This window comes from Sceloporus occidentalis, unplaced genomic scaffold, assembly GCF_023333645.1.
Source record: "Sceloporus occidentalis isolate IW3139 unplaced genomic scaffold, rSceOcc1.0.p SCAF_284, whole genome shotgun sequence".
NCBI lineage: Eukaryota > Metazoa > Chordata > Lepidosauria > Squamata > Phrynosomatidae > Sceloporus > Sceloporus occidentalis.
Window position 1 is genome coordinate 742,052 of NW_028317264.1, and position 26,604 is coordinate 768,655.

A 26,604-nucleotide genomic window follows, 5' to 3' on the forward strand; every position below is an offset into this window, starting at 1 on the left:
AGGATTAAATAAACAGGATCTAGAACAAACCCAGACAGATGAATTGAATGCACCTGGGGAAAGTTTGTTAAGGGAACAAAAGTTTCGGATCTTAGAGTTGGGAAGGCACAAGGTGACTCAACCATGGCGCCCACACATTGCTGCCCCCCCCCACACACACACACACACACCGTCGGCCGGCGGGAAAAAAAAGACAACGGGGAAGCTTGTGTTTGTGATGTGGTTACAAAGCAGATCTGAAGACGCGTCGATACACAGGGAGGGCGAGCACGGGACCGGAATATGGGAACGTTTCTGTATGAGAAAGCTTGAAAGGCCATCAAAACACCGGCAGTGAATGTTTGTACAGTTACTTAGCTAAAAAGGTTTTTACAAACACACATGGTCGTTGAGTTCAAACGTTCAAAAATATTCTCATTGTATTGCTTTGGATGACGACCGGCAAACCCTCTTCAACTAATCCCAGTGCCCAATACTGGGGTGAGAACTGGGCATTTCCATCACGTTTCCAAGAGCAACCAGGTTATTCCTTCAGCGCCTATTATTTAAATGTGTACAGCCAGGGTCCGACTGGCAACCATGGGGCAGCCCCGGCAAGTCAAGGCTGGCAGCCGCCTGATGAGGTAAGTGCGACCGACGGCTGGATATGGGCATCTGTGTTCAACTATATGCCACTCTTTGCCATATAGATGCATCCGGTCCAATTTTAAAGGTGTTGGTCTGTCTGCTGACCCAGGGATTGTATTCTATGGATTCCGTAGCTTGACAGCCCTTACTGTAAAGTAGCATCAGCTGTTTCTACTAAAAACCACTTTAATTAACAACAGGCATGGGTGTTTTAAACACTTAAGGAAATTTTATTCATATTTATTCCATAGCGCCCCCTATAGAGCCTTTAGCTTTTAGGTTTTTAGGAGGTAGGGCAGTTGTGCCCCATTTGCCTTGTGACAATGGCAAGGAGGGTATATATATTGTATAAATATATATATAGATAGATAGATAGATAGATAGATAGATAGATAGATAGATAGATAGATAGATAGATGATATGTAACAAAATATATAATGAGCAGGAGAATAGATATTTTTTAATTCTGCCCCTAAAAAATTTACAAGTTGTGCAGAGGGAGTGCAAGGGGGCAGATAAACAGGGCACAGGGCGGAAGGGTTCCAGAAATATAATCATATCCCCTCTTTGCCGGCAGTAATTATTACAGTCTGCTTCCCAGATGCCGTCGGAGTGGCGGGGACAACATACCGGCCACCCGTGAGATAAACAAAGTTCTGTACATAGAATTAAAACCAGAAGATGCCGAACGGAAGAAATAAGAACAAAACAAGGAAAAAAAGAACAAAAAAACACCAAACAAACAAACCAGGAAATTTATAGATACACAACTTTCCCACCTGTTCCTCTGATCTGCAAGACACTCCTTAATGCGCACAACGCCGTACAGCACCACATGATTATTATTACACACCAACGCATACGTGGCTGGAATGTTTATCATAACTATATATATATATATATCGGGTTTATAAGCAGGGCATAGGCAAGGATGAAATGCATGGTGTAGATTTACATTAAATGGGTGTGCTTATCATAAAGCCACACCCACTTATATAGGTTTCACATATACACTATGATTTACGTTCTAAATGAAATATGTTGGGAAGGGGTTATCACACAATGCCCTTTATCACATCTTATCCAGTGTCATAGAATTGAGGGATACATTAGGGGTGGGGGGTTGCGAGTTTTGAATGTTTTAATCATCAATATATTCCATTCATTTTTTTACATAATCAACATAATTTTCAATAAAATGGTTAAAATGTTAAAACATATATATATATATCACTTACAGGAGCCCCGCTGACAAAGGGTCTTCTTATCCAATAAGTTATTAGATTTGTAGCCAACCGATTGTTCTTATTTTCCTGCCTTATGCTAATTAGAAAAAATATATTATATATATATAAATTCATAATTTAATACAATTTATATTTATTATTTTTTTAGATTGTATTATATTATTTTCTTTTTTTTATTGGCTTCACCATTGAGCCTATTTTTATTCCCGTTAGTGGAGGGTCGATCCCGCCGCAACAAAACATTGAGTGTCGCTTAAGCTGATGTCTCGGAGTGCGAGTGACATGTAACACCGTGATGAGCTGTCCGTTTAACGAGGGTTCTGAAATACAGGCATCTCGGCCAAAGATGGCCCATGAAAACTACAGAAAGATTCAATGGAATTTTTTTGAGCAGAATAATGGATATTTAGCCTATTTTTCTATTTACTTAAATACTCTATAATTAATCTTCCGTGAAATCAGGGCTGGACTGGTGAGGGAGAAAACGCTTTAAATAGCCACACGTTAACCCCGCGGGCAGAGAGTTGATCATTGTTATGGTCGGTGATAGAGTTTTATTATTCCTATAAGTAATAATACTGAAACACCACGCCAGAACTGAGCATGTGATAATTACACATATTTGTTGAAACTATAGCCGACCCCCCCCCCCCCTTGGATTATATTACAAGCCAAAGTCCATGTGTGTAAAGGCGGCTATGATTATTTCACAGCACATTGAAGAACAAGAGACTGTAATCTAAGACTAAAAGGTTCAGACGCTTAGATTTAATGTAAGGAGGTTTTTCTTTACCGAGATAAGGGGATGTATATATATATATATATATGCACAGGACGGGCATACGGCTCCTGAATCTAAGACGAGACCAAGGTTTTTTTAAGGTTTGGGTCTTAACATCACGAAAGGAACGTCTCGATGAGCGTCCTCAGCAGCACTATCCTTGTTGACCAGCAGGGGGCGTGCAGATCCCATTGCATGGTCAGAGGTAAGTGGACTTTATAATAAGTCGCAGAGCTTTAAACGCCTGCCAGTTGTTTTGGCTTCTAACGCTGGAGATCTCTGACCCCGCTTCTATGTATTTCAGAGGTTTAACCCCTTAGGTGCCAGGTGAACTTAACTGGTGGTCATGATTAAGAATTTACTAATTTCATTTAGGAAAACTGCCTGTAACTTGCGTGTCTCTCGGTCAGTGTGATTGTCTGAAAGATAGTTTGTTTGAGATTTAAAGTCACATATACACATACACAGTCACACACAAACTGGCATACACACAGTCACACACACACATACCTGGTGCTGGCTGCAGTTTACATTGAGCTGAGCGACATCTCTTAGCCTATCAGGAGACGCTTCTAAACTCTCAGCCAATAAGGTCAGTGTAATTGTCTTAAAGATAGTTTGTTTTAGAGAAAATTACTATTTTTTTTTCTTCCCCAGGAAAGCTGCGAGGGTAGGGCGAACATATGTCCCGGGTTGGCCAGGACAGTCCCGTAATGGGACTTTAAATCTCAAACAGTTTGTGTGTGACTGTGTGTGGCTGTGTGTATGTCACTTTTCGTGTGTGTGACTGTGTTTGTCCGTGTGACTGTGTGTGTAATGGCTGGTAATGAAGGGGTTAATTCTCTGAATCTGCTCATGTCTGTAAATCTGAAACGACACAAATCGGTTTTCTTATATATATATGTATACGTTGCTTGTTTTAATCTATAGGTTTGATCACATGGGCTTATTGAGTGTGTAGGCCGTAGAACGCGGGAAGAAGTGACAGATTGCTTTAAGCAGCGCGTTGGGTGTGTAGACTGTTTGGAGCGGAGTGCGGCGTGGGAGTGCTGTTGGCAGAGGTGCAGACAGCCTCGTGTGGCTGTACAGATTATTTTTACAGTATACAGAGATATTTCCCAGTATACCCGGAAGCCCCCTTTGGAAGTGTTCTCATTGTTGAAAGGTGAGTAAAAAAAAGGAAAGAAAAAATACTTATAGGGAAGTTGCAGCTACAGAGATGCAGCTTCCTACCCTTTTTTGGTAGTTTCTTCTTGATGTTTCTGCAGGATACCCCCATGCGTTTGCATCATGTAAATCATATGTAGTAAAGCATACATGATGGCTGATGTGTCCCTTTAATAAACCGGGGTGTCGGTTATAAAGATTACACCTCATGGGGCAGTTAAACAATAAATTGCGTTTTCCGGTATAAACCTCTGGACCCGCAGTGAAGCCAAAATCACAATATCACGGTGGGCCGGGTTAACTAAGCAGTGTTCTTCCGTATCACAAACAAAATCTTGTACATGGAACACGAATAGATTACTACTCCGGAAATCATTCCTATAGAGAGCAGTAATCCATACGTGTATCGTTTTCATACACGGGGTTAATCCTGGAAGGTGGTGCTTGTGTACGGTATCCAGAAAGTGTAAAGACTGTTCTCTAGAGAGCGTTATTCCGGATAAATGGGGTTATCATAGAGAGAGAAAAGCCACCGAAAATAGAAAGTGTTACTCCGGACAGGTAATGAGTGTGTAGTGAGTGTTACTCCGGACAGGTACTGAGTGTGTAGTGAGTGTTAATCCAGGCAGGTACTGAGTGTGTAGTGAGTGTTACTCCGGACAGGTACTGAGTGTGTAGTGAGTGTTAATCCAGGCAGGTACTGAGTGTGTAGTGAGTGTTACTCCGGACAGGTACTGAGTGTGTAGTGAGTATTAATCCGGGCAGGTACTGAGTGTGTAGTGAGTGTTACTCCGGACAGGTACTGAGTGTGTAGTGAGTATTAATCCGGGCAGGTACTGAGTGTGTAGTGAGTGTTAATCCGGGCAGGTACTGAGTGTGTAGTGAGTATCAATCCGGGCAGGTACTGAGTGTGTAGTGAGTGTTACTCCGGACAGGTACTGAGTGTGTAGTGTTACTCCAGATGTGGTTGTGTAGGGGGTATTGCAGATTTTGTGTACCTCCAACACTAGAAAGGGTCAAGAGTAACCCTTTAGTTTTAGGGGGTGTGGTTGGAGGTGTGGCAGGGGGTGGAGCTTTATGAAATGTTGTTTTCTCGGTTAGTTCCCTTCCATAGATTTTTGTGGACAAGCAAAGTATTTAGAAGAAGAAGAATCTATTTGATTTACTTAATTAACATATAAACCCATTCCCTGCTGATTCTATACACATTATCGGGGCTTTTAGGGCTGTGGAACCCTGCAATACCCTCATACCCAGCAAACATCCCGAGCTCCTAGAAAAGAGGGGCATCAGGGGAGGAAAAGGGGACACAAGGGAGGAAAAAGAGGGACTGGCCAAGCTAAACAGGGAAACTTGGGAGGTATCTCTGTAATATGGAATGAGGTTTCTGACATGCAATGTACACAACAAATCGTGACCCTGTGTGTGTGCAGCGTGACCCGTGCCGCCTGGACCCTGTCCATACAGTGTTGTAACCACCTTTTATTAACCTTTCCATTAGCTGCGCACTCACCCTCCTCCTCCTCCTCCCGGTGCCCTATCCCTCCCCTCTCCCCTCTCTCCTCTGTTTAATAGTCAGACTGGCCATCCTGCTGCTGGAGAAGACTCAGCCGGGGATCCTGCGCTCCTTGGATCCGTGACGACTCGGTGTCAGTACTCCTTACTATCCCTGCGCTGTCCCATTCTGCAAGGTGAGTGAAACCGATGAAGTATATGAGGGGCGCTCACAACATCCATCAAATAATAATGATACAAAATTCCCTGGGGGGGTCAAAGTATAGTTACCTTTTTGTAACATTTTACAGATTTGCTTCAATCCTGTTTAGTGGCAAAAAAATACAAATTTAAGAGATGAAAAAACATACTTTGCAACAATCATCCCAATCATCTATCAATCTATACATCTACGTATCTATCTGTCTATCAATTATCTATCCATTTACTTATCTATCTATCATCTATTTTATCATCTATTCTATCTATCTATCTATCCATTATCTATCCATCTATCTATTCATCTATCTATCTATCTATCTATCTATCTATCTATCTATCTATCTATCTTTCTCATTTATCTTCCTGCCTTTGAATAATTTGGGGTCTGTTTCCTCACCGGGGTTGATATTTGGTATCTCACTAGTCTTTCTTGGACTACAACTCCCATCATTCCCTGCAAGCCTAGACTTCCGTAGAAGAATGTGTATTATAGTCCCGGAACAGTCGGAGTATAGATGCTGGGCTCTGTGCGTTATACCAGTCCCTACGCCAACAATCATGGTAGGATGGGAAATCCAACTGCGACTATACAAGGCGTCGCTGTATCAGTGCGCAAACTCCGGGGTCTGCCAAGCCGTCTAGATGTTCCAATGTTCTGATGTTTGTTAACGTATTATTCCCTATAGATAAATATACGTTATACAGGATGGCCAGCAGGTCTTTAAACAATCGGCCGGGTGACATATATGTTTCCAGGTCTTTCCAGGATTGCTTGTTTGCTATAAGATGTTGCTGCTTCTCTTGGGTCCCATGCAGGCAGTACAGAAGAACCACTGGTTGCCGGTTCTTGTCCGCACTTATCTAGAGGATCTCAATGGTTTTTGGCCCATAGTGAAATAAGTACGATGAAACTTTAGTAAATAAAGGGTAATAGTAAGGGTGACTGTGAGTAAGACGTAGCCTCAGAGATTACGTGAGGGCGATCTTTATCTTGAGTGAAATTAAGCATGTTGGATTACACGCGACACGATTCAGTTTGGGATATTGCAGTTACTTTAGTATGTAACATACTCCGTGATAGATATGTATTTCCACCACCAGGTTCGCGTCAGTTAAGGTCATGAGTTGAATGAGACAATAGAACAAGACACATAATAAAGAAAAGAAAACATAACATAATACAGTCCCAAACTAAAGCAGGGTGTGTAATACTTTACACAAAACCATTCATATAATAATAACACAATCTATACAACATAGTAACACAAACATAGTTACTGAATGTGTTATTGCAGAATAAGAGTAAATATCCCGCTCCGTCAAAACATTGGTGACACAGGGACGGTTGTGGGATACGGTAACAAAAAGGGTGTAATTAAAGCAAAACACAATACTGTAACAAATTTAAGTAATAAAACATAATCAACTAAGATAAAAATTGCGAGGAGGAAGAAATAGTTCCTTAATGTTCCTTTGGATCTTAAAAAATTAGAATTGGGATATAGGTCCTGGGGTTCTGTTCACCAACCCCCAAGGGGGTAAAAACTAAAATTATAGGATTTCTGGGTAGTAGTCACCAAATGTTCCTTTAAATATCGTGGAACGTCCAGGAACCCAACTCTAGAACCCAATTGAAGATTCAGACAAGCCCGTTGAGTTGTCTCCAAGCTGGCCCTTGAAATGGAAACCCTAAGATAAAAATATTCTTGAATTTCAGTTTTATACACATTATGAACGGAAATTCTTTATTTTCCACCCAAATAGTAACCATGATAGTAAAACAGTAGGACATATTTTTAAATAGAATTTCCATGGCAGCCTCCATGGAAACCACTTAGCCCTTTGTTCCATTGTTGTTCTATATAAATATGGTTCATTGTATTCGTATAATTACATTACTATGACTTATGCCAAGTTATGTTCTGTTTGGACTTTTACGTTTCTACTAAGTTTGCTGCAACCTCCATGGGTTCTTTTTGATTTTTTTTTATATATTTCGTTTTAATGAATTTAATGTAGGGTTTAAGAACCTGTCCTTATACCCTAGGACAAAAATAAGAGATAGACAACTGTAGCAGTTAAATGCATTGGGGGAAATCACAGGTTGAGGACCATATTGTCCAGGCGATGACCCAGGAACCATATGAGGCCTTCAAAGGCTTTGGAATGGCTTCTATGTCATGTCACAGAAAGAACTCGGTTACATTGTGTCTGTGTTTATAAGATACGGCCCTAGGTTTGCCTAACGCTAAAGCAGGACGAAAGGTTTTTTGGAGAGGGGGGGCGGTTACAGCTTACCCCCCCCCCCAAAAAAAAACAGCTGTATGGTCAAAGGTGAAGCACATCTGGAGCTCATTGTATAGGATTTGGCCGTTTACGGCTGAGCTTCTAGTAAGGTGAGAATCCGTAGGGCTGATCAGCAGGGGCGGAAATGGAAAGCAGATCAACAGATACAAAAACGAAGTGAAAAGCTGCGGCGTACACAGATACACGGTATGTATGCCCTCTGCACACATATAATCCACATATATATATATATATATATATATACTGCCTGTACATACACATATAGGCATATTCATTATATGCCACATATACAGAATCACACACATACAGGGGAGTATACTGATATACGTAGGGTTATGGACAGCTCTGGGGAGGACAGGGGGCTCACTGCCAGTATAGATATGGGGAAAGTGGATGGGAGTAATTCTGGTTATATCACGAGACGGGGTAGTTTGAGGCTGGGGCAGATTAAAGGGTAGGAGGGGCAGCAGAGGGTATGTGGGGCTTTGCAGTCTGTCATCACTAGAGGTCTGTAGGGGGGGGAGTGATGGTGGCTGGTCGGGGGCATTGTGATGGTATTAGAGACTAAGGGAGGTACAATGCTGGGGTATTGATCGGTAGGGCTGTGGGCATGCTGGGGCAACTTTGGCGTGTTTCCGATAGGGAATGGGTAGGTGCTGTGGCAATAAATGGAGACAATTGGCAGTTACCCTGATGCTGGAGTCTGCGGTTACTTAGTATGAAAGTCAAGGTGAGTATCAGAGTTATAGAGTGGTAGCAAGTAACATGCCTGTGACTGAGTAGTAGTGGACTATGGGTTACTTACTATTGGAGTACTGGAGGTAATGTTTGTGGTAAGCTGGGATGCAAGAAACCAGGCGTGGGACAGTGGGGTATTGGGTGCTAGGTGTGGGGTGGTGCTGGGGTATTAAGGATTGTCAAAGTGCTGCTTATGGTGCTTGAAGCCAGGAGTTGCCTCCATGTGGTCTGCCATTCTCTGCTTGATGTGGTTTTCCTCCTTTTATGGTGCCCTCTTTGATCAGAGGTCAGGATTCCTCTCTATTGATCTTCTGTATTGTTCTGGATCAACATCACCGGGAGGAGAATCCAGAGAGTCCGATTATTTAGTTGTATTAGATGAGTAATAAAACAGAAGAAACTTAACCAGTTAGTGTCTGCTCTGCATATTAACACACTTGGTTTAGTATAAAAACAACCAATTTCAAGGCATTTGCGGGATTTACTAGAAACAAAAAGTAACTTTCAGTTCTGAGTATATGAGTAGTGGTTCTGAAGTGATGTATAAACTGGCAAATCAATGTCTACATCACCCGATATAAAACACAATTAAAAGAAGTGTTATTACAAAAAAATAATCGTTTTATTTTTTCTCATAATCGGTGTTGGTGTGGCAGAGGTTGTCCTGGTGTGTGTGTTTGGGTGTCGTTGTGGCAGAGCGTGTCCTGGTGTGTGTGTTTGGGTGTCGGTGTGGCAGAGCCTGTCCTGGTGTGTGTGTGTCTGGGTGCCAGTGTGGCAGAGCCTGTCCTGGTTTGTGTGGGTCTCTGTGTCCTGGTTGTGTGTATTTGGTCATCTGTTTCCTCGCACTTTACTTTCTGTGAGAATAAATTTAATTTTAACTTATCCGGGGATAAAACGCCCTCCTGAATTTGTAGTCACTTCAGAGGACAAAACTTTCTAGGCCCAGAAATCAGCGAGAGGAAAAGTAAAGGTTTTGTGTTATTTACTCTGTTTCAATCAGCATATTTTATTAGAAAGGATTAGTGCTTCAGGCGTCCCGTGTCTGATGACCTTTTTTTTCGTGTACTGATGTACTCCCAATCCCATCACATCAATATGCATTAGAAAATCAGGAAAAGGTGAGCATGGATGGTGAACAACATGTCCAGACACCTATTTTTCTAAATGAGCTTTCAGGCGAATGTAAATTGCAAAGAAAGCAAGAAAAACAATGATGACGTTGCTGTTAGTGTAGCATTTTTTCCCCAAAATAGTTCCCCAAAGGTCACAGTAAGATCTTCCCCCTTCTCTAAAACCGTCCCAGTTGATTCACCCCCGGTCAGTAATGTCCCGTTCCTGCTGCTCCGTCCACAGAAGAGTTGGCTTTCAGCCCTGCTTCCGTCATATGTGTTCGTCTCAGCTGATCCTACAAAATCACTCTTCTGTTTCATCCTACAGAGCGATGGGGCGAAAGGACTGCGAGGAAACTTGGAATGGGGCAGAAAAATCAGATGCCCTGTGTGTCGCCGTAGAGGGCAAAAAGCAGGAGCCGGAGTTGCAAGAGAGAGGACTTTGGGGCAACAAACTGGAATTTGTTCTGTCTGTCGCCGGTGAGATTATTGGGCTGGGAAACGTCTGGAGGTTTCCTTATCTCTGCTACAAAAATGGAGGAGGTGAGTTTGAATGGACAGCAATTTATTAAAAACACATTTATATTGATATTTTTTGTCAAGGTCTGCATGAAAAGTAACTTTTCGTCTTCTCTGTAGTCATCGTTTTTCCTCTCCAGCCCTCAGCTTTTATCTTCTCTTCCCCTATCCATTTTTAACCCCCCATCTCGCCCAGTCTCTCCCCTCTATCCGACCCTTAGCCTTTTCTTGGGCAAACCATTCCAGCCCCCAACCAACGGTCCATTGAGGAAGCCCAACAAGGACTTAGTCAGACATGACATGATGCCTGAGGGACTCTTGTCAAGGCACTTCCGTAGGTGAGGGTTGGACCACCGCCTTTAAAACTGGATGGCCCCAGGGACAGGCTTAGACTTTGCCTGGAAACAATGTCTGGAACAGCAACTTAAATGAGCTTGAGCCCTGTCTCAGAACTGTCTCTCTGCATTATAGAAGAAATATTAAAGGCATAATATCCCCTTATAGCGCGATCAATAACCTGGAATTCCGTGCTATCTCGATGCAATATGAAGGGCCAGTCTCAGGCGCTCTTGTAGGCGAAGCTGCCTTCTGCGAAACTTTTATTGAGAATAATACTCTATTTTATTATTTTATTATTAAATAATATAATGTATGCATTATAGGAAAGGGTAACAATATTACTTTAAGTATGTTACAGATTATAAAGGTTCTTTTCCACCAACATCAATACTAGTGCTGTCAAATGCCCCAACACTTCCCCGCATCTATTCTCTAATTATGTACAATTTCGCTTCATTCATCATTTTTGCCTGGAACACTTAATTGCCATGTGACACAGAAAGAGGCATTATTGGGTTGTTACCGTAGAAACCAAACATGCCTCATACTAGTTTCTATGCTCTTTTTGAGTGAATAAGCCTCCAGGGTAAAGAATAAAATGACAGATCTGCTTTAGCTAAGGTTTATGCGTAAACATAATTCCCTAAATATTTTATGTTTACGTAAATGTTTGAAAAAAAAGATACTTTGAAGCCACTAGCGAGCGATCTATGGTTAAGTGGTTAATTCTGTTTGATACATAGTATCCTTTGTCCGTAATGAATGCCAGCTTCAGAGGTTATACCTCCCACAAACCGCTTCTTAAGAAGTTATTGTTCTCTCCAGTAGGGCTTTTATCACACAGAAACGGGTTTGCCAGGCAGCGAGAACACAAAACCTAGCTGTAAACATCCCGCCAAAGCGATCAAACTTGGAGGAAGTTTACAAAAAGAGAAGCACAATTTCTTCTTCTTCTTCTACTACTTCTTCTTCATATTATTATTATTATTATTATTATTATTATTATTATTTTCTTTCTTTATTTTTATTTATTTATTTATTATTATTATTATATTTATTTTTTAATTATTATTATTTAACTATTATTATTATTATTTTTTATTATTATTTTTATTATTATTATTATTTTATTATTATAAGACTTATTCGAAGAGAAAAAGAAATGTAAATTATACGCATAACCACAATAAATCGTAGATCAATACTGCTTAAAGTCTTTTTATTATTTATATTGATCACCAGTTTATTGTGGTTACTTATCATTTATGCTATATTGAAGAAAACACAAAATTCTCTTATTTTGGATTTTCCAAATAATTCTTAATCACAATATATTATTTAATTAACATTTTACACAATTCATGTGCCAAATACTTTTTCCGCCCCTCTTACTATCTGTATGCTTTTTTTGGTTGTGAATAGGGGTAGTAGTAATAGCGCCTATCAGCGTTCTTCTTTTAAATAGAAAGTTTCTATTTAAAATGTTTTTTTGCTTATCATTACATACTTTTGGAAAGATCTAATTACGTTGCTCAAGGCTTAAGAGGCCAGAAAGGGTGCACAAAGAAGCTAGTAAAAAAAATAAATATCTATTTTAGTAGTGAAATTCCTAGAATGCCTGTAAATGCCAAAAAAAATAATAATTTTTTTAAATTTTTTTTTTTAAACATTTTTTTTTATTTAATAATCATTTTTACATGAAGATTCCTTCTGCAGGAGATCAACTTGGGGCTGAGAAGGTTCTATAAACACTTTTTATTAAATTAGGCTGTGAACATCCGTAACAGACGCTACCACGGAGAGACATCATCATCATCATTACTGAATGTGTCTTTACAAAGTATAAGGTTAATAATTTAGAATTTTCCAAGAGGATTATCAATGAGCGTAGTAAGAAAGTTTACAATTTTGGAATTCTTTAAGCTATCTGGGATTTTTTTACATTTTTTATATATATATATATATTTTTTTAGTGGTTTTGTTGTTTTAAGCTCAGTGGCCATGGTTGAAACAGGACAAAGCACTCTGTGTGTGAAGCTTACCAAAACGTGAAGGCGGATCCAGATGTGAGTCTGTAAATAAAACGTACTAAACAGACTTTTCAGTCCTTTTTTTACTCGAATTAAGATCCCTTGGGATACGGAAGGTGCTGTTCCGTTTAGACAAAGCATGAATTGCACTCTCTAGCATGTTAAGCAACAACCCTTAGTAAATATGTGATTTTATTCTGTCTTCTGAAATTGCTTAAAAAAACTCTTATTTTTCTATGGCAACAGCCAATCAGTGCCTTGGGGGAAAGAAATATGAATAAGGCAATTATTCATCAACCTTCAATCAGCAGAGAAGGTGGGGTAGCAGCGTTAAAGGACATGGGAAAGGTTGGTTGCCTTACCAAGACGGTGGCAGATACGTGGAACAGCCTCCCAGCAAAAGTGGTAGAGGGTAAGACAGCGAGGGGATTTAAACATGCATGGGATAGGGATATGGCTCCTGAATCTAAGACGAGATCAACGACTGATTTGGCCAAAGGGTCTTCTCTGCCACCAAGTTCTATGTTTCTATGGACACCATACCTACTATAGTCTGTTTCTCCTACTAAAGACCTCCATCAATCTTTTTCTCCCTCGCTGTCATTAAAGTATCAGAAGGCAGGCCGAGTGGAAGCATCCACTCACATAATCGGGGTGACCGTGGAACTTTTCCCACCAAAGTATCTTTTGGTAACATTCGTCTTCTATTGAAATCAGCGCTCGGATCAGAGGTCGCTCGCCCCGGGACCCTCGGATTATTTACCGACTTGATTAATCGCTCATTGCCATGCTGTGCGACACACAATTCGTTAACCCTTTCCTCCTGCCAGGACATGTAGCGGGATACACGGTTTTATGTAAGTAGCGCTGTGGCGGGGGGGGGGTTTGCGGTCTGCCCCTCCGTGGCAGCGGGGAGCCCGTCTCTCCCTTCACACTTAGTTAGGAAGAAGAATGGGGTTTTTGTCACAAGTTTCCGTTGCTTTCAAGAATGTTCTTTTGGGGGTGAAGAAAGGGAGGCTCCTTTTTTTTTTAACGCTTTCCCCCGAAGAAGAGGCCCGATCTCCCTTTGAGTTTCTTTGTTGCTTAGCAACCCGTAACCAAATATATTATATCTATCTGTAATGGTGCATATATATATATATATATATATATATATATATATATATATATATATATATAGCCAGGAATTGCTCATGTATCACGCTTGTATAACTAGAAAAGTATCATTCTTGGAAGAACCGTCTGTCATATTGTTGCGATTGTAGTTGGCAGAAAACTTTTCAAGGCACGTAAATATGTTTTTTGCATCATAATGGATTTTACTACAAAAAATGATTGTGCTGAGCACAATGGGAGTTGCCATCCACAGCTGCTGGTGTGATCCCTAATTTAGGATTAAAGCTGCTGTTCCATTTAGACAAAACCTTAATCGCTCTCTCTAGCCAGTGCCTAACCCAGGGTAGCGCCACCACCACTCCATCAACCTCAAGTCCTTCACGTGTTGAGTTATGATGTCATATGATGGCGCGCTGCCTTTTAAAGGTGTGTGACCCCTTATTTGATTTATACCTCTGATGTTCTAAAAGCAACACAGAAACCTTTGATAAATTCTTTTACAAAACTAAAAAAAAATTCTGAAAAAGGAACCGGATTAAATAATCGTTTCTTTAGTGTTCCGTGTTAGTAATTATGTTTCTAATGCTGCATTTAGTTTTAAAAGTGTTGAATTTAGCAGAGCATGAGCAGAATCTTTAAACTCAACTTAAATTTGCTATACCTGGCCAGGTAGGGGTATATTTGGAACACCAAGGCTGAACCAGGGACTGTCAGTGCAAATCTTGGACAGCTGTCGGGGATAAAAAAATCTGCTTTTGATTTAGGAATTTGCAGCGCTATGTATCAAAGTGATGACCTCATCAGAGATCTTTTCCCCATTGACTTGCAGGAGCCTTCTTCATTCCCTATCTCATCTTCCTCTTCACCTGCGGGATCCCCGTCTTCTTTCTGGAGACGGCTCTGGGTCAGTACACCAGCCAGGGGGGGGTCACAGCCTGGAGGAAAATCTGCCCCCTGTTTGAAGGTATGTTTAATTACCATGATGCAAACCTGTCCCATGTGTTGCCCGTCCTTGGGGTAACCATTTCTATGCATCCTTGCCCCAAATCTCACTGTATTACCTTCGTTCACATTACCTGTGAAGTCATAACCTTTCTTTTCTCATATTGTTTCCTAAACACGATCCGCTATAATTGGACTAATGATGACTTTGTACAGCGCAGCAGAATCTGTTGGCGCTATATAAAACAAAAAATAATAATAATAGCTTTATATTCCATTACTCCATTATTAATGACTATATCCCTGTATTGATGGAGTCTCTAATCCAGTCTCATAAGCATTCAGGACCTCTGAAGTCTCTTCTTGAGATAAAATAGAATTTTCAATATAAAGATGCTTTCATCAGAGACCTCTGAGGTCTCAAAGCTTGTGTGACTTCGTTTTCTGCGTCGGTTTAATAAAAGGTATCATTTTTTATTGAAGACTCCATCACAGAATCTCCTCGGAACTCTATTGCTGTCTTTTAATGTCCTTATTTTACCTCCTCGGATTTTTATGAAACAACTTTTCGCTGATCCTATCTAACAGCGCCCTCTAGAGCATAGATGTGGAATTGCAATCTGCTGTCTCTGAAATAGCGGCATCTCTCGAGCGACTGCGGGAGCACATTAATTAATTAATTATTTTTTATTGATCTATATGATCTATATCTATAAAATTTGAATAACATATAAATGGAAAATTAAGTAGAAATAATAATAATAATAATAATAATAGTAATAATAATAATAGTGGAATTGATAGATGATCTTGTCTGCTAGGTTTGGTTATGACTTTATCTCAGGTGTGATAGTCCAATGTTTAGCATATTTATCAGCTTGAAAATGGGGCTCAATAAAATAATGATCTAATAATATAATATCCTTGGGGTTTTATCTTAACTTTGTATATTTACATCCATGGTCTCCTTTGAGCAGTAAAATATTACACTCATGGTTCCCCCCCCCTACAGGTATTGGCTATGCCTCCCAGGTCATAGAGGGCTACCTCAATATCTATTACATTGTCATCCTGGCCTGGGCTCTTTTCTATCTGTTCAGCTCCTTCACGGCCGATCTGCCCTGGGCCAGCTGCAACCACACCTGGAATACAGGTACGTCGGGACTAAAGGAGATCCCCCACCCAAGTGTTTTATGACTAGCATCAGATGAAAGACACATTTTCAAAAACAGAAGTATTGCCATAAAGCGTCAGCTCAGTGTGGTGTTTGAGCTGGGGGAGTCACCCAAAATATCACATGACCGACAACAGTGGCCGCCTCCAGATCTGCAGATTAAGGGGGTTGATTGGAATGAAATGTGACAAACCCCAAAGCATTTGTAGCACAAAAGGGAGATACAGTTGCCATAGATACGTACATTTGGCGATACGTACATTTGGTGATACATACGTTTGGCGATACATACATTTGGTGGCGTTGCCTTATGGTTATAATGAACATTCTATACCAAAGCATACACTTTGGGGATTTAATCAATAAGTATACCTACATATACAGCAAATAAGGAATAAATATAGATAATCCCTCCCTTTGCTTTCCATATTAGAGAATTGCGTGGATCTAATCGGGAAACCGGAGAACTTTACATTTCCAGCAAACGCTACGTCCCCTGTGGTGGAATTCTGGGAGTACGTGAGCTGTACATTTTGTTCATATTATTTCATGTACTTGCACATGCTAATGTCCCCCCCTAATTTATTTACCATCATTTTTACACGTAACGGGTATAACAGTTTAACGCCACATGCTTCCAGGGTTTTTTTTCTCCTATTTGACCACAAATAACCCACTTGGGTGGCATTATGAAGCAGGGATGTCACGTCGGCGCTCCTCGAGGTTGTCTCAGCTCTTCTTACAGTCTATACGCTCAAAGGGTCTGACAAAACTAGACTAAGATGAGCTGATACATTCGGTAAAGAGGGTCCGGCCCCCAAGCTTGCAATGTTTTGATTGGATCTGGTTGGGGAATCTAAGTTGGGTCATGCTTGGCTAAGTGGTCCATCACCAGTGGCTACCCTTGACCCCTAGCTTGCTGACCCCCCTATCCGCGGCATTATGAAGGTACAGCCCTTTACCCTTTTTTCCTAGAATCTTCCCTTTCTAATGTGTAGTTGATACAATAGGATGAAATGATTCATTCTGGAGAAACGTACCCAAACATCTGTTAGGGTCTACTTATTAACCCTAGTTGATGCTACGTATTGTATTTTAGGAATGGTATATGAGTGACCCGCTACAGCATGGAGAAATAGCCCTTTTCAAACTGGACACTCATATATATTAATTATAATACATATTTTGCAATCAGGAACCGGGCCCTTGGTCTGTCTGATGGCATCGAGCACATTGGCACCGTCCGCTGGGAGCTGGCTCTGTGTTTGCTGCTGGCCTGGATCATCTGTTACTTCTGCATATGGAAGGGAGTCAAATCCACCGGGAAGGTGAGTGCGTTCGACGAGCCTTCAGAGCTCCTAGGAAAGAGAGATGTCTGGGGAAGAACAAGAAACAGAGAGATCAGGCTCCCAAAGAGGGACTGGCTCTTCTAAAGAAGGACACTTAGGATGTATGCCGAGGATAGTCCATAATTTAATGGTCTACACACGTCATGCTGTAAACATTGTTTAGTTGTTAAAGCTCTTCGAAGATGGACAGGGTTCTATAATGCTGATCAACCCAGTAGCCACCAATCAATGGTGTCACACAAACTTACTTAATCCTGCCATCTCCCCTTATCTTATTTTCTTTTCTTCTTCTTCTCGTTTCCAGGTTGTTTATTTCACTGCTACCTTTCCCTACGTAATGCTCATTATCCTGCTGATACGTGGGGTCACTCTCCCAGGGGCATACGAGGGGATCGTGTTTTATCTGCGTCCGGACATCACTCGGCTCAAGGATCCGCAGGTGAGCGGGGGTCACCAGAAACGGTCACGCTCAAGCAGCTTTGGGCTCTATTTCCCATGAATCCCCCCTGTCCGTAGGCTTAAAGACATAGGGATCCCCTGTAAGAGACTGCAGGGTATGGCAGGGTGGAACTTTATTTGGGTTCTGTGTTGTAGGTCTGGATGGATGCTGGGACTCAAATTTTCTTCTCGTACGCCATCTGTCAGGGGTGTCTGACCGCGCTGGGAAGCTACAACAAGTATAACAACAACTGCTATCGGTAATAAGCATCACACTGGAAGAATAAAAAAAAAAGATTTGAAATGCTCATCGTGATGTCCTTCTGACCCTTGGAGGTAGTAGGACAGACACTGAACATCGGGACCTCTGCCCACCATTTCTCATCCCCGTACCTGTTGTTCTTTTTGTCTCCCCCCAGAGACTGTATTGCTCTCTGCTTCCTGAACAGCCTCACCAGTTTTGTTGCTGGATTTGCCATCTTCTCTGTCTTGGGTTTCATGGCTCGGGAACAAGGGGTCAACATTGCCGACGTTGCTGAATCTGGTATGTCTCTTTCACATTACTTGGTAAAAGGTTTTTACTGTCTCAGACATATCTCATTCTTATTGTCAAACCTCAGAGGTCTCTGGTTCATGTAGATACCACATTCAAGTGTATTCAGCTGTCCCAAACCCGGCGACGTTCAAACGTATTAATGTGTCCTCTCCACACTTCACCTCTCAGGTCCTGGTCTGGCCTTTATTGCATATCCAAAAGCAGTGACCATGATGCCGGTGTCTCCTCTCTGGGCCTGTCTTTTCTTCCTCATGCTGATCTTTCTGGGTCTGGACAGTCAGGTACGCAAGGATAGTTCGAAAAATAAATACTTGAGGGAATGTAAGGTTGGTACCTTTTGGCCCTATGGGACAAGTACAGCCAAGACGCCCACTGGTCAGTTTGCCCTTCTGGTTGCCACACTCACGCTCACTCTACATTCAGCTTACCTTGTTTCCTTCTGGCACCCAATGACCAGTTGTGCTTCTGGTGTAGGATCATGTAACATCACATTATGTGACCTTGAGGGCAATTGCTCCCTTGGGCAGCCTGCTCCTTGCTGGGGGGGGGGATGATCTGTATCTTGGCATTGAAGGGAATAGGGCTATCATTGTGTTACTTCGTTTAGGTGAGATGTTGAGTTCAATATGGAACCCAATGATTAACAGGAATCCCCTTTCTGTTCTCTCAGTTCGTCTGTGTGGAGAGTCTGGTAACGGCTATCGTAGACATGTATCCAGGGGTCTTCAGGAAGAAATTCCGCCGAGAATTCCTAATCTTGGGGGTTGCTGTGATCTGCTACCTGCTTGGCCTCATCCTGCTGACCGAGGTAATATAGACATATCGAAGGGGCAACAGTGAAAAGTCCTGAGATCCTCGCCCCCTGGCAGATCTGATTTCATCTCTGGGGAAAAGGTTCATAAGGAGAGACACAAGAAATGATGTACGAGAGTTGAGCTAATAAGTAAAGAGTGTTTCGTTTCGTTACCACAGAGGTCAATATGTTGGCAAAAGCCATGTTGGCCTACATAGTGACCTCTATGGTAACTAAACGGAACACCGGGGGACTTTATTTGAAGATTTGGGTACTTTTTATTATGATATTTTGATTATAAGAATTAGAAATGTGTTTATTACAATATATAACTAAATATCTTATCATAAGTATGGCAACCTAGGTTATGAATGGTATATACTTCCCAACGATAATCCCACTGTGATATTCACCAACACATCCTTTGTCATTATACCTTTATAGCCAAATTATGCTTTTAATTTACCCGAATTTACCCGAATGTTCTGTTTTCTCTGCTTTCCAGGGCGGAATGTATGTCTTCCAACTCTTTGATTATTATGCCGCGAGCGGGACCTGCCTGCTTCTCGTGGCTATTTTTGAGGTGGTCTGCGTGGGTTGGGTTTATGGTAAGTGCGCGAAACATATAGTTTCCGTCTTGGAAGTCGACACATAGATTCGCCAGAAAGAAAGCAAGAATTGTCCTTTTTCAGGAGCTGATCGGTTCTACGACAACGTGGAAGACATGATCGGTTACAGGCCCTGGCCGCTGGTTAAGATCTGCTGGCTGTTTGTCACCCCAGCTGTATGCCTGGTGAGTCCAAACACTCCATTCCTCATTATAAATGTATGGATAAGACGACTCCATCCCTGACACTACTAATATCATCAATAAATCCCCGTCTGTTTTTTTCCCCCATTAAAGGGCACTTTCCTGTTCTCGCTGATCAAATACAAACCCCTGCAGTACAATAACCGCTATACCTACCCGCCCTGGGGACATGCCCTCGGCTGGCTCATGGCCATGTCTTCCATGATTTGTATCCCTCTGTACGCCATTTACATCATCCTGGTAACCAAAGGTCCTTTCATGCAGGTAAGTGGAAAGGGGATAGATGTCAAGCTGATTATTATTTGGTCTGACTAGTATCAGGGGACTCAAGGTAAGACCTCTCATTGTCGTGCTTTGTCCATTCCAAAAGGGCGAAGAGTAGGTAGGAGGTCTGGTTGGCCAAGAGTCCCATTTGGATCTTGTGCCAGATAAAGTTCTCCTGACACTTCCATGTTGGTAGAGAGCCTATATGCTGAATGCAGACAGCCTTTACACCCCAGAGCCTTCTTATAATAACTGGATTGGGGTTTTTTTTTAGTGTTGAAAGGACTCCTTGATGTATTGCTCCTGTATATCTACCACATAATTAAAGAGATCATCTTTGGCCAACTTAGTTTGGACAACATAGTGACCTTCATGGAGTCTAATCATCACTGGATTTGTTACACCCCCTGATGTTGTACTGGATAAATTCTGCTAAAAGAATACAGACAATAATAATGTATGTATTTGAAACACAATCACACACACATGTATGTCTATATATTTACCGGCAGAGGCTGAAGCAACTCATCACTCCCCACACTGACCTTCCACACCCCAAGAAGCACCTCTTGGACCACGGTGACCCAAGAAAAAACGATACGTCGAATGCGGAAGCAAAGGATGGACTCATAGTTTCCGACAAAGAAACCCGTTTCTGATGGAGCTTTGAGCGCTGCCGCAGTCCAGGGGACCTGACTTATTCCGGCATATCACTGCGGCAATAATAGGACATGTTTGGCTCCTAGTTTCTAATTACCCCTTTAGAACCCCCCACGACTTATCAATATTTTCTGTATAGACTGTAACACTGCACTCCCTCTCACATTATCAAACAACCTGATGATCTAAGAAGAACACATTTCCAGCAAAACTGCGAATACATACATCGGGTAAACGCGAGGCTGTGTTTTGGCCGAAGCACACAAGCTCACCCGCCACGCCAAGGAGGTGAGAAAGCACAGTGTTACTTACCTAACATAAAAAAAGCTGGACTTCCAGACCAAGTTAATATCTGTAGTAAGGAAAGAGGGTAGACTGTATGCCTCACCTGATTAACCACGAGTAGGAAATTCTAATCCAGCATCTGATGACCTACGGCATCATTTCAACCAGGTACAGGAAACCTCCAGTTCTTCAGCTTGTTGTGGACCATGCCTGTTCAGAGAGTTTGTTTTGTGTTAACTCCAATTCCACATTTGGCCACCAGGAGCACTAGCACGCACCCCTGATCCTTTCTGTGCTCCCCTCTAACATAGTCCGCAGCATTTTAGAACAGTGGAAGTTGTTGGTCCCCAGGACACCATGTCTCTCTATAAGATCCTTCACCGTCTACGTATCCTATCCCAAACCCATTCCAACGCAATCTGGATCTCTGTTACGGAGTGTGGATTCTGTATGGCTGCCAACGTTGATGTTTACACCATTGACTCCCACCTTTGACTTGGTGTCAGTCAAGTATACGATGCATTAAGGTACCCTGAGAAGGAACCTTGGCTTTCGGAGTCACAAGTCTTCGATGACATTACCCAAACAGAACATGGGCTGAGAAGCTCAGATCACAATCTGAAAATTGATTCTTCTGTCCACCTCCGGCGATGTCATAATATTTGGTGTCCGCGGACGTTTAACCCTTCCTGTCACTTTACCATAGCGTGGACACGGGGGTCCCGGGAAGAATAAACGGCTGTCTGTTTTGGGAAGTCTATGGGAAACTGATGGAAATGGAAGATAATGCTGGATACATGGGCTTTAGGAAAGGAAAGTATATCCTCGTTTGGAGGAAAGACACTAGTAATATATGGCCTTTACATTACTGACAGCAATGAAAGTGGAGCATTATTTTGCAAAAAAAAAAAAAAAGTAGCACTGGAATAAAGATTTATTAGTTCGTTTAATATATTCGGAATATATATGTTTCCTGTATAAACACCATATAATACACCGAGCAGCGGAACACACAGCATTCTATTCAACGATCTATGTTACAAAAGTGGCAAAAATCCATTATTGTGTTAGTGGCCAGGACTGGGCTGGTTTAATTAGTTAACCCCTTTAATGCTGGAGTGCAAAATGTATGTGTGTCATTATTTAATGCTGGCGTGCAATGACGTGAGTGTGCATGTAATGACTTAACCTCTTTAGTGCTGGACAGCAAAACCTTTAATACCCATAAAGTAATTATTGGCAGTATCTATGGAAGCTTTAATACATATAATAATAATGGTAAGAGTCCTTACTACACTTACTGCCAGAATGGTAAGTATGTTGAATAGTGTTCCTATGGGTGATATTGGGGGCATGACGATGCAAGGTATTATATTAAAGGATGTTAAACGTAAAGAAGATTTATGGGGTTCCCCAAATATTTGCTGTACAATAACGGCTCTATGACATGTGTGGCTCGTCTTCAACTTTGCGTGGCTGGTTTATTCCCAGCCCATCCACGGAAGTGGAACTCAGCAGAAATCGCTAGAAAGTTTGGCCATTGCCCTGGAGAGCTTGGTGTTTATTGGCTTCCATATGCCTCCCAACAGTCCTAGATTTAAGAGGACAGTCTAGATTTTGGGGAGCTATCCTGCGGTCCAATATAGCTGCCACCACTGTTTTTGTTAGAATTGGGGAGCATAAGCCCATTGGGGAGATCCTCTGATATGTTCTGACTAGCCTAGGGATGTGACCTCGAGGTGGCTATTCCGGTAAAGCATCGGGTGGTCATGTCTCCTGTCCCACCTATCCCTGCCTGTTAGCCACACTCCCCAATACAGGTTGGGGGTATGTTTCCACAAGGATTTAACACACAGAAGCCCAACTTAACTCATTGGACCATTTACATAGCATAAAGTCGAAGGCATGATTTCTGTCCCTTAGGGGCAATTAAGGTATTTAGGTGATAAGGCCATAGTGACCACTCACACCGTAGGCAGGGCAGAGATCATACAAAAGTCATACCTGTTTACCAATCCAGATGCCAGAATTATCTTATCGTAAAAGCTTTCAGGTATCTTTCTTAAAAGAGGAAAGCTTTTACGAGGATTTTGATAACCACCGTCCATGTAATAGTACAAAATCTGTAAAGCACTCCTTATTTTAGGCTTAAATTATACCCTTCATTCGGCTTGGTCCTCACCCCCTCCCTCTCGCTATGGTTTATTAGCCTCAGAGCAGTTACACAGCATTGTGTATAAATAACTCTCCACGTGTCATCCCGAGCGAACAGCGCTCTGCCAAGCCAACCCATCACGCTCACACATCCAACGGGGACACATTTTACACTCGTAAAGATTCACCAGTTGCCTCTGAATTGCCACTGAGGGCTCCTTCGGTATCTGAACATGACGTTGCGGGAGACAACCTCGGGGGGCAGCTTCTCGGTCTTGTTGTGTTGGGTGACCTCGTGTTTCCAGTAGCCGTTTCATCCATCCATGCAACTAACCGGATTAATGAGCCCCTTAGCAAGCTTTACAGCCTTATGAACCTACAATCTCAGGGTCCAACTTCCATACCAGGACACGAAAGCAGAACATACACTTCTACTGTTTGGGTTCTTTCGCTGGATTATTAGGGATTGGTAACCATCTAGTATCTCGTCTACAGATACAGTTTCTATCTTAAGTGTTTCTTTTCTGTAGACCAGGGTAAAAAATCCCAAATAAGCTATACCCCTACAATGTAATTGAATGAAAACATTCAGAAGGAGGCGACCCTTCCCAAAAATACAAGGTTTTGGATGACTACAGGGTGAGGTTTTTAAAACAGGGGTTGCTCTTGGACCACGATAGGGAAACCCCTATTGCGATCTATTGCAAACTTTTTAATAGCACTATAATTCTATAAAATAACTTGTATTTGGCTTACTTTGTGACCTCCTCAAACATAATTGCTAGAGTCCCTAGAAGTTCAATACCAGCCTTGACAATCCGAGTTCATTTGGTGAGCTGAGCCAAGCGGGAACCCATTAAAATCCCATAAAATAAATAAATAAATAAAATATATATAATTTTCATGCTGGTATCTACCATGTTCTTCACAAACCAAAAAATAAAAAGTTGTATTGTGACCCAAACACCCCAAGAACAAAGCCCCCAGTAAACTGATTCTAGTTTAAATTTCCCATAAATGCTGGATCCAGTATGATGCCCAAAGGGTTAATTCGAATAGAAGAGTTACAACTGGTCACTGTTGCCTTGGCACTGGGACGGTAAATGGTTAACGTGATGGTTTCACACACGGCCCCCAGATCCACCCACTAGGTTTGAGCCGAAAGACGTAAGAACAGGGTTTATTTTTTTTATTTTTTTTAGAAGCACATTTTTCCGATGCCGAAATAATCTGATGTGACAGCTCGGGCCGAGCGCCAGGAAAAGTTGGGTGACAGTTGGAGGTGGGGAGGAAAACGACACAATCGCTGCTAGTTCTAATCTGCGACACATAGGAAGGGATGCATAAAACCGGGGCAAGTCACACTTCCCATGACGCTGCTTGTTAATTCACCCGACCGATATAAATGTATTAGGGCAGAAGCGATGCCTCGATACATAAATGTCTCCGTTTTCTGGCTGGGGAAGATCGGGAGAAGTCGGGCAGTCTCAGCGATGAGGGAGAGATGTTTAACGATCTATACATTCTGCTACCGTTGACTAAGACACCTTCTTTGCTTGTACCAATATACGTGGCTTTGTCCATTTTCGTTTTGTTTAGGGAAAGGGGAGATAGATGAAGTGTATCGGTGATGACGCATCTTATTATACAGAAGAACCATCGACGAGAAGCCAGTACTGGAAGAAAAGGTCTCCCGGTCAAAGCTGGTTTATTAAAAGAAGCCAAAAACGTCTACATAATTAGTGACATTCACCTGAAAAGGGTAGAACGCTGGAGGGAGGTTGACGTAAGGTAGACATGACGGTAAGACCTGAAAGGAGGAGATATAAGAGGAAGCTAAGAAGGAAAAATAGAGATAGGATCCAGCAGTCCTGGCGATTGTGCTAGAACTGGGATTTAATCACCGGTTTAGGCAGCCGTCCAAGTATAAAGAGAGCTGCTTCTTTCACATGTTCCGCTCTATGTGACGTACGTCGGCACATTGTGATTATCAATAAATGACTTTATATTTTGCTGGAGATAGAATGTGATTTGAGTATTTTTTTAGTGCAATAATAATGGGTGAAGAACATACCAATATTTTATAAATAACAAGCACTGAGCTATCATCAAAAGGCTCTTAAAACTAGAAAACAAAATTATATATGCAAGAGTGGACAACACACAAGGCAACTCGGCTAATGCCTAGAGGCACTGGCTATGGCCATAACAATCATCATAGGGGTTTGCACACTCCCTACAGTTTGCCTGTAATGCAAAGTAAATGTGGAGTTACAATCGGCCAAGATAATGTACGGAGTCAAGGGTCCACTTGGGTCTCGATCTGGAAGAAGGCGAAGAATTAAGAAGAGTTCTGATATTCTAACAATTTACATAGATCAAAGATCACTGTCCTTCAGAGACACCCAGGGGTCGCTCCGGGCTGTAGATGTGTAGAAGGCTGATTACATTGGACATGAGCTGTAAGTTCATTAGGAACGGATCGATAAATGAACTAATAATGAGTTTGTTCATGAATGGTGATTGGGAGTGGAAATACACAGAGGTGGCGAGCGAAGGCTGGGTGGGTTAGTTTGGGTTGTGGGTCGGTTGTAGAAGGACGTCTTGGTCACATCATACGAGAGGGAAGTTCAAAAGGTAAGGGATCATCTCCAGATACCAATAAATGCTTGAGTGCCAGGGTTGTGTTGGTCCTGAATAAAGTAAGGAAAGAGTCAATATAAAATATTTGGATAGCCCACCTTACATACTACTGTAGATTCAAACTGTGGATAGAATGCTCAAATTTGTATTATTACTCATATATGAACAGTGATATGTACAGTGATATGTCATTTATGGATCTGCGCATTACAAAGTATGCTCTGATTGCCATAGACGTCCTGTCCTACACATGTACAATACAAATCCTGTTCACATTGAATGATTTCTTGGAGATTTAACAAAATGTTAATGGTTGCCAATAATTCTGAATATGAATTTCTTCCTCTCTTAATGACCTCAATGAGACAAATTTCAGGGAGGGGGTTGATATTGAGGACTTACGAGTCCCACCATAAATTGTATTTTCAAGGGACATTAGCTACTTTGTTACCGTTGAGTAACCTTTATTTACTAACTGAAGACCTCATTCCCATGTAAATTACTCTAACATGTTCCTATCTGGCTGTGGGTAATGGAAATTAATGGCTGTGAGTTTGCCCAGTGATTGTGAACATCTATAAAATTATTCTGAGTCTTGTTCTACTGCCGCCAGTACCATCTACCAAGCTGAAGGCAGTCGCTTCTCACTTTGTTTTTTTGCATGTTGCCATTATATATCTTTATTTCCATTTCCACTAGAAGATCCATCCTTTTTGAGTCGTCTCTGGTCTTTTATTTGCCCTTTTCTCTGTCTTCTTTCCTTGTGCACCTCCTTCTGCATGTACCCTGTCTTCTCTTACTAAATAGTCCATCACCCAAGAGCATCTTCTCTTCTACC

General features: G+C 41.7%; 1 protein-coding gene across 1 annotated transcript; it reads left to right on the forward strand.

Annotated features, from left to right (window-relative positions):
* Positions 1-10,025: 10,025 nt before the first annotated feature.
* On the forward strand, positions 10,026-20,683 carry LOC149275489 (sodium- and chloride-dependent GABA transporter 2-like). Its single transcript, XM_089504697.1, has 14 exons — positions 10,026-10,236; positions 14,527-14,661; positions 15,652-15,792; positions 16,247-16,328; positions 17,009-17,141; positions 17,467-17,601; positions 17,757-17,860; positions 18,020-18,144; positions 18,325-18,437; positions 18,827-18,964; positions 19,455-19,557; positions 19,642-19,742; positions 19,854-20,024; positions 20,537-20,683. The coding sequence occupies exons 1-14, from the start codon at positions 10,026-10,028 to the stop codon at positions 20,681-20,683; spliced, it is 1,839 nt and encodes a 612-aa protein (XP_089360823.1).
* Positions 20,684-26,604: the final 5,921 nt, after the last annotated feature.

What these genes read in the sequence shown, in the direction of transcription:
- LOC149275489 (XM_089504697.1), top strand. Translation starts at nt 10,026, where the DNA reads ATGGGGCGAAAGGACTGCGAGGAAACTTGGAATGGGGCAGAAAAATCA. An exon ending in CTCGGCTCAAGGATCCGCAG is followed by an intron (nt 17,602 to 17,756) that starts GTGAGCGGGGGT and finishes TCTGTGTTGTAG; the next exon opens with GTCTGGATGGATGCTGGGAC. An exon ending in TATAACAACAACTGCTATCG is followed by an intron (nt 17,861 to 18,019) that starts GTAATAAGCATC and finishes GTCTCCCCCCAG; the next exon opens with AGACTGTATTGCTCTCTGCT.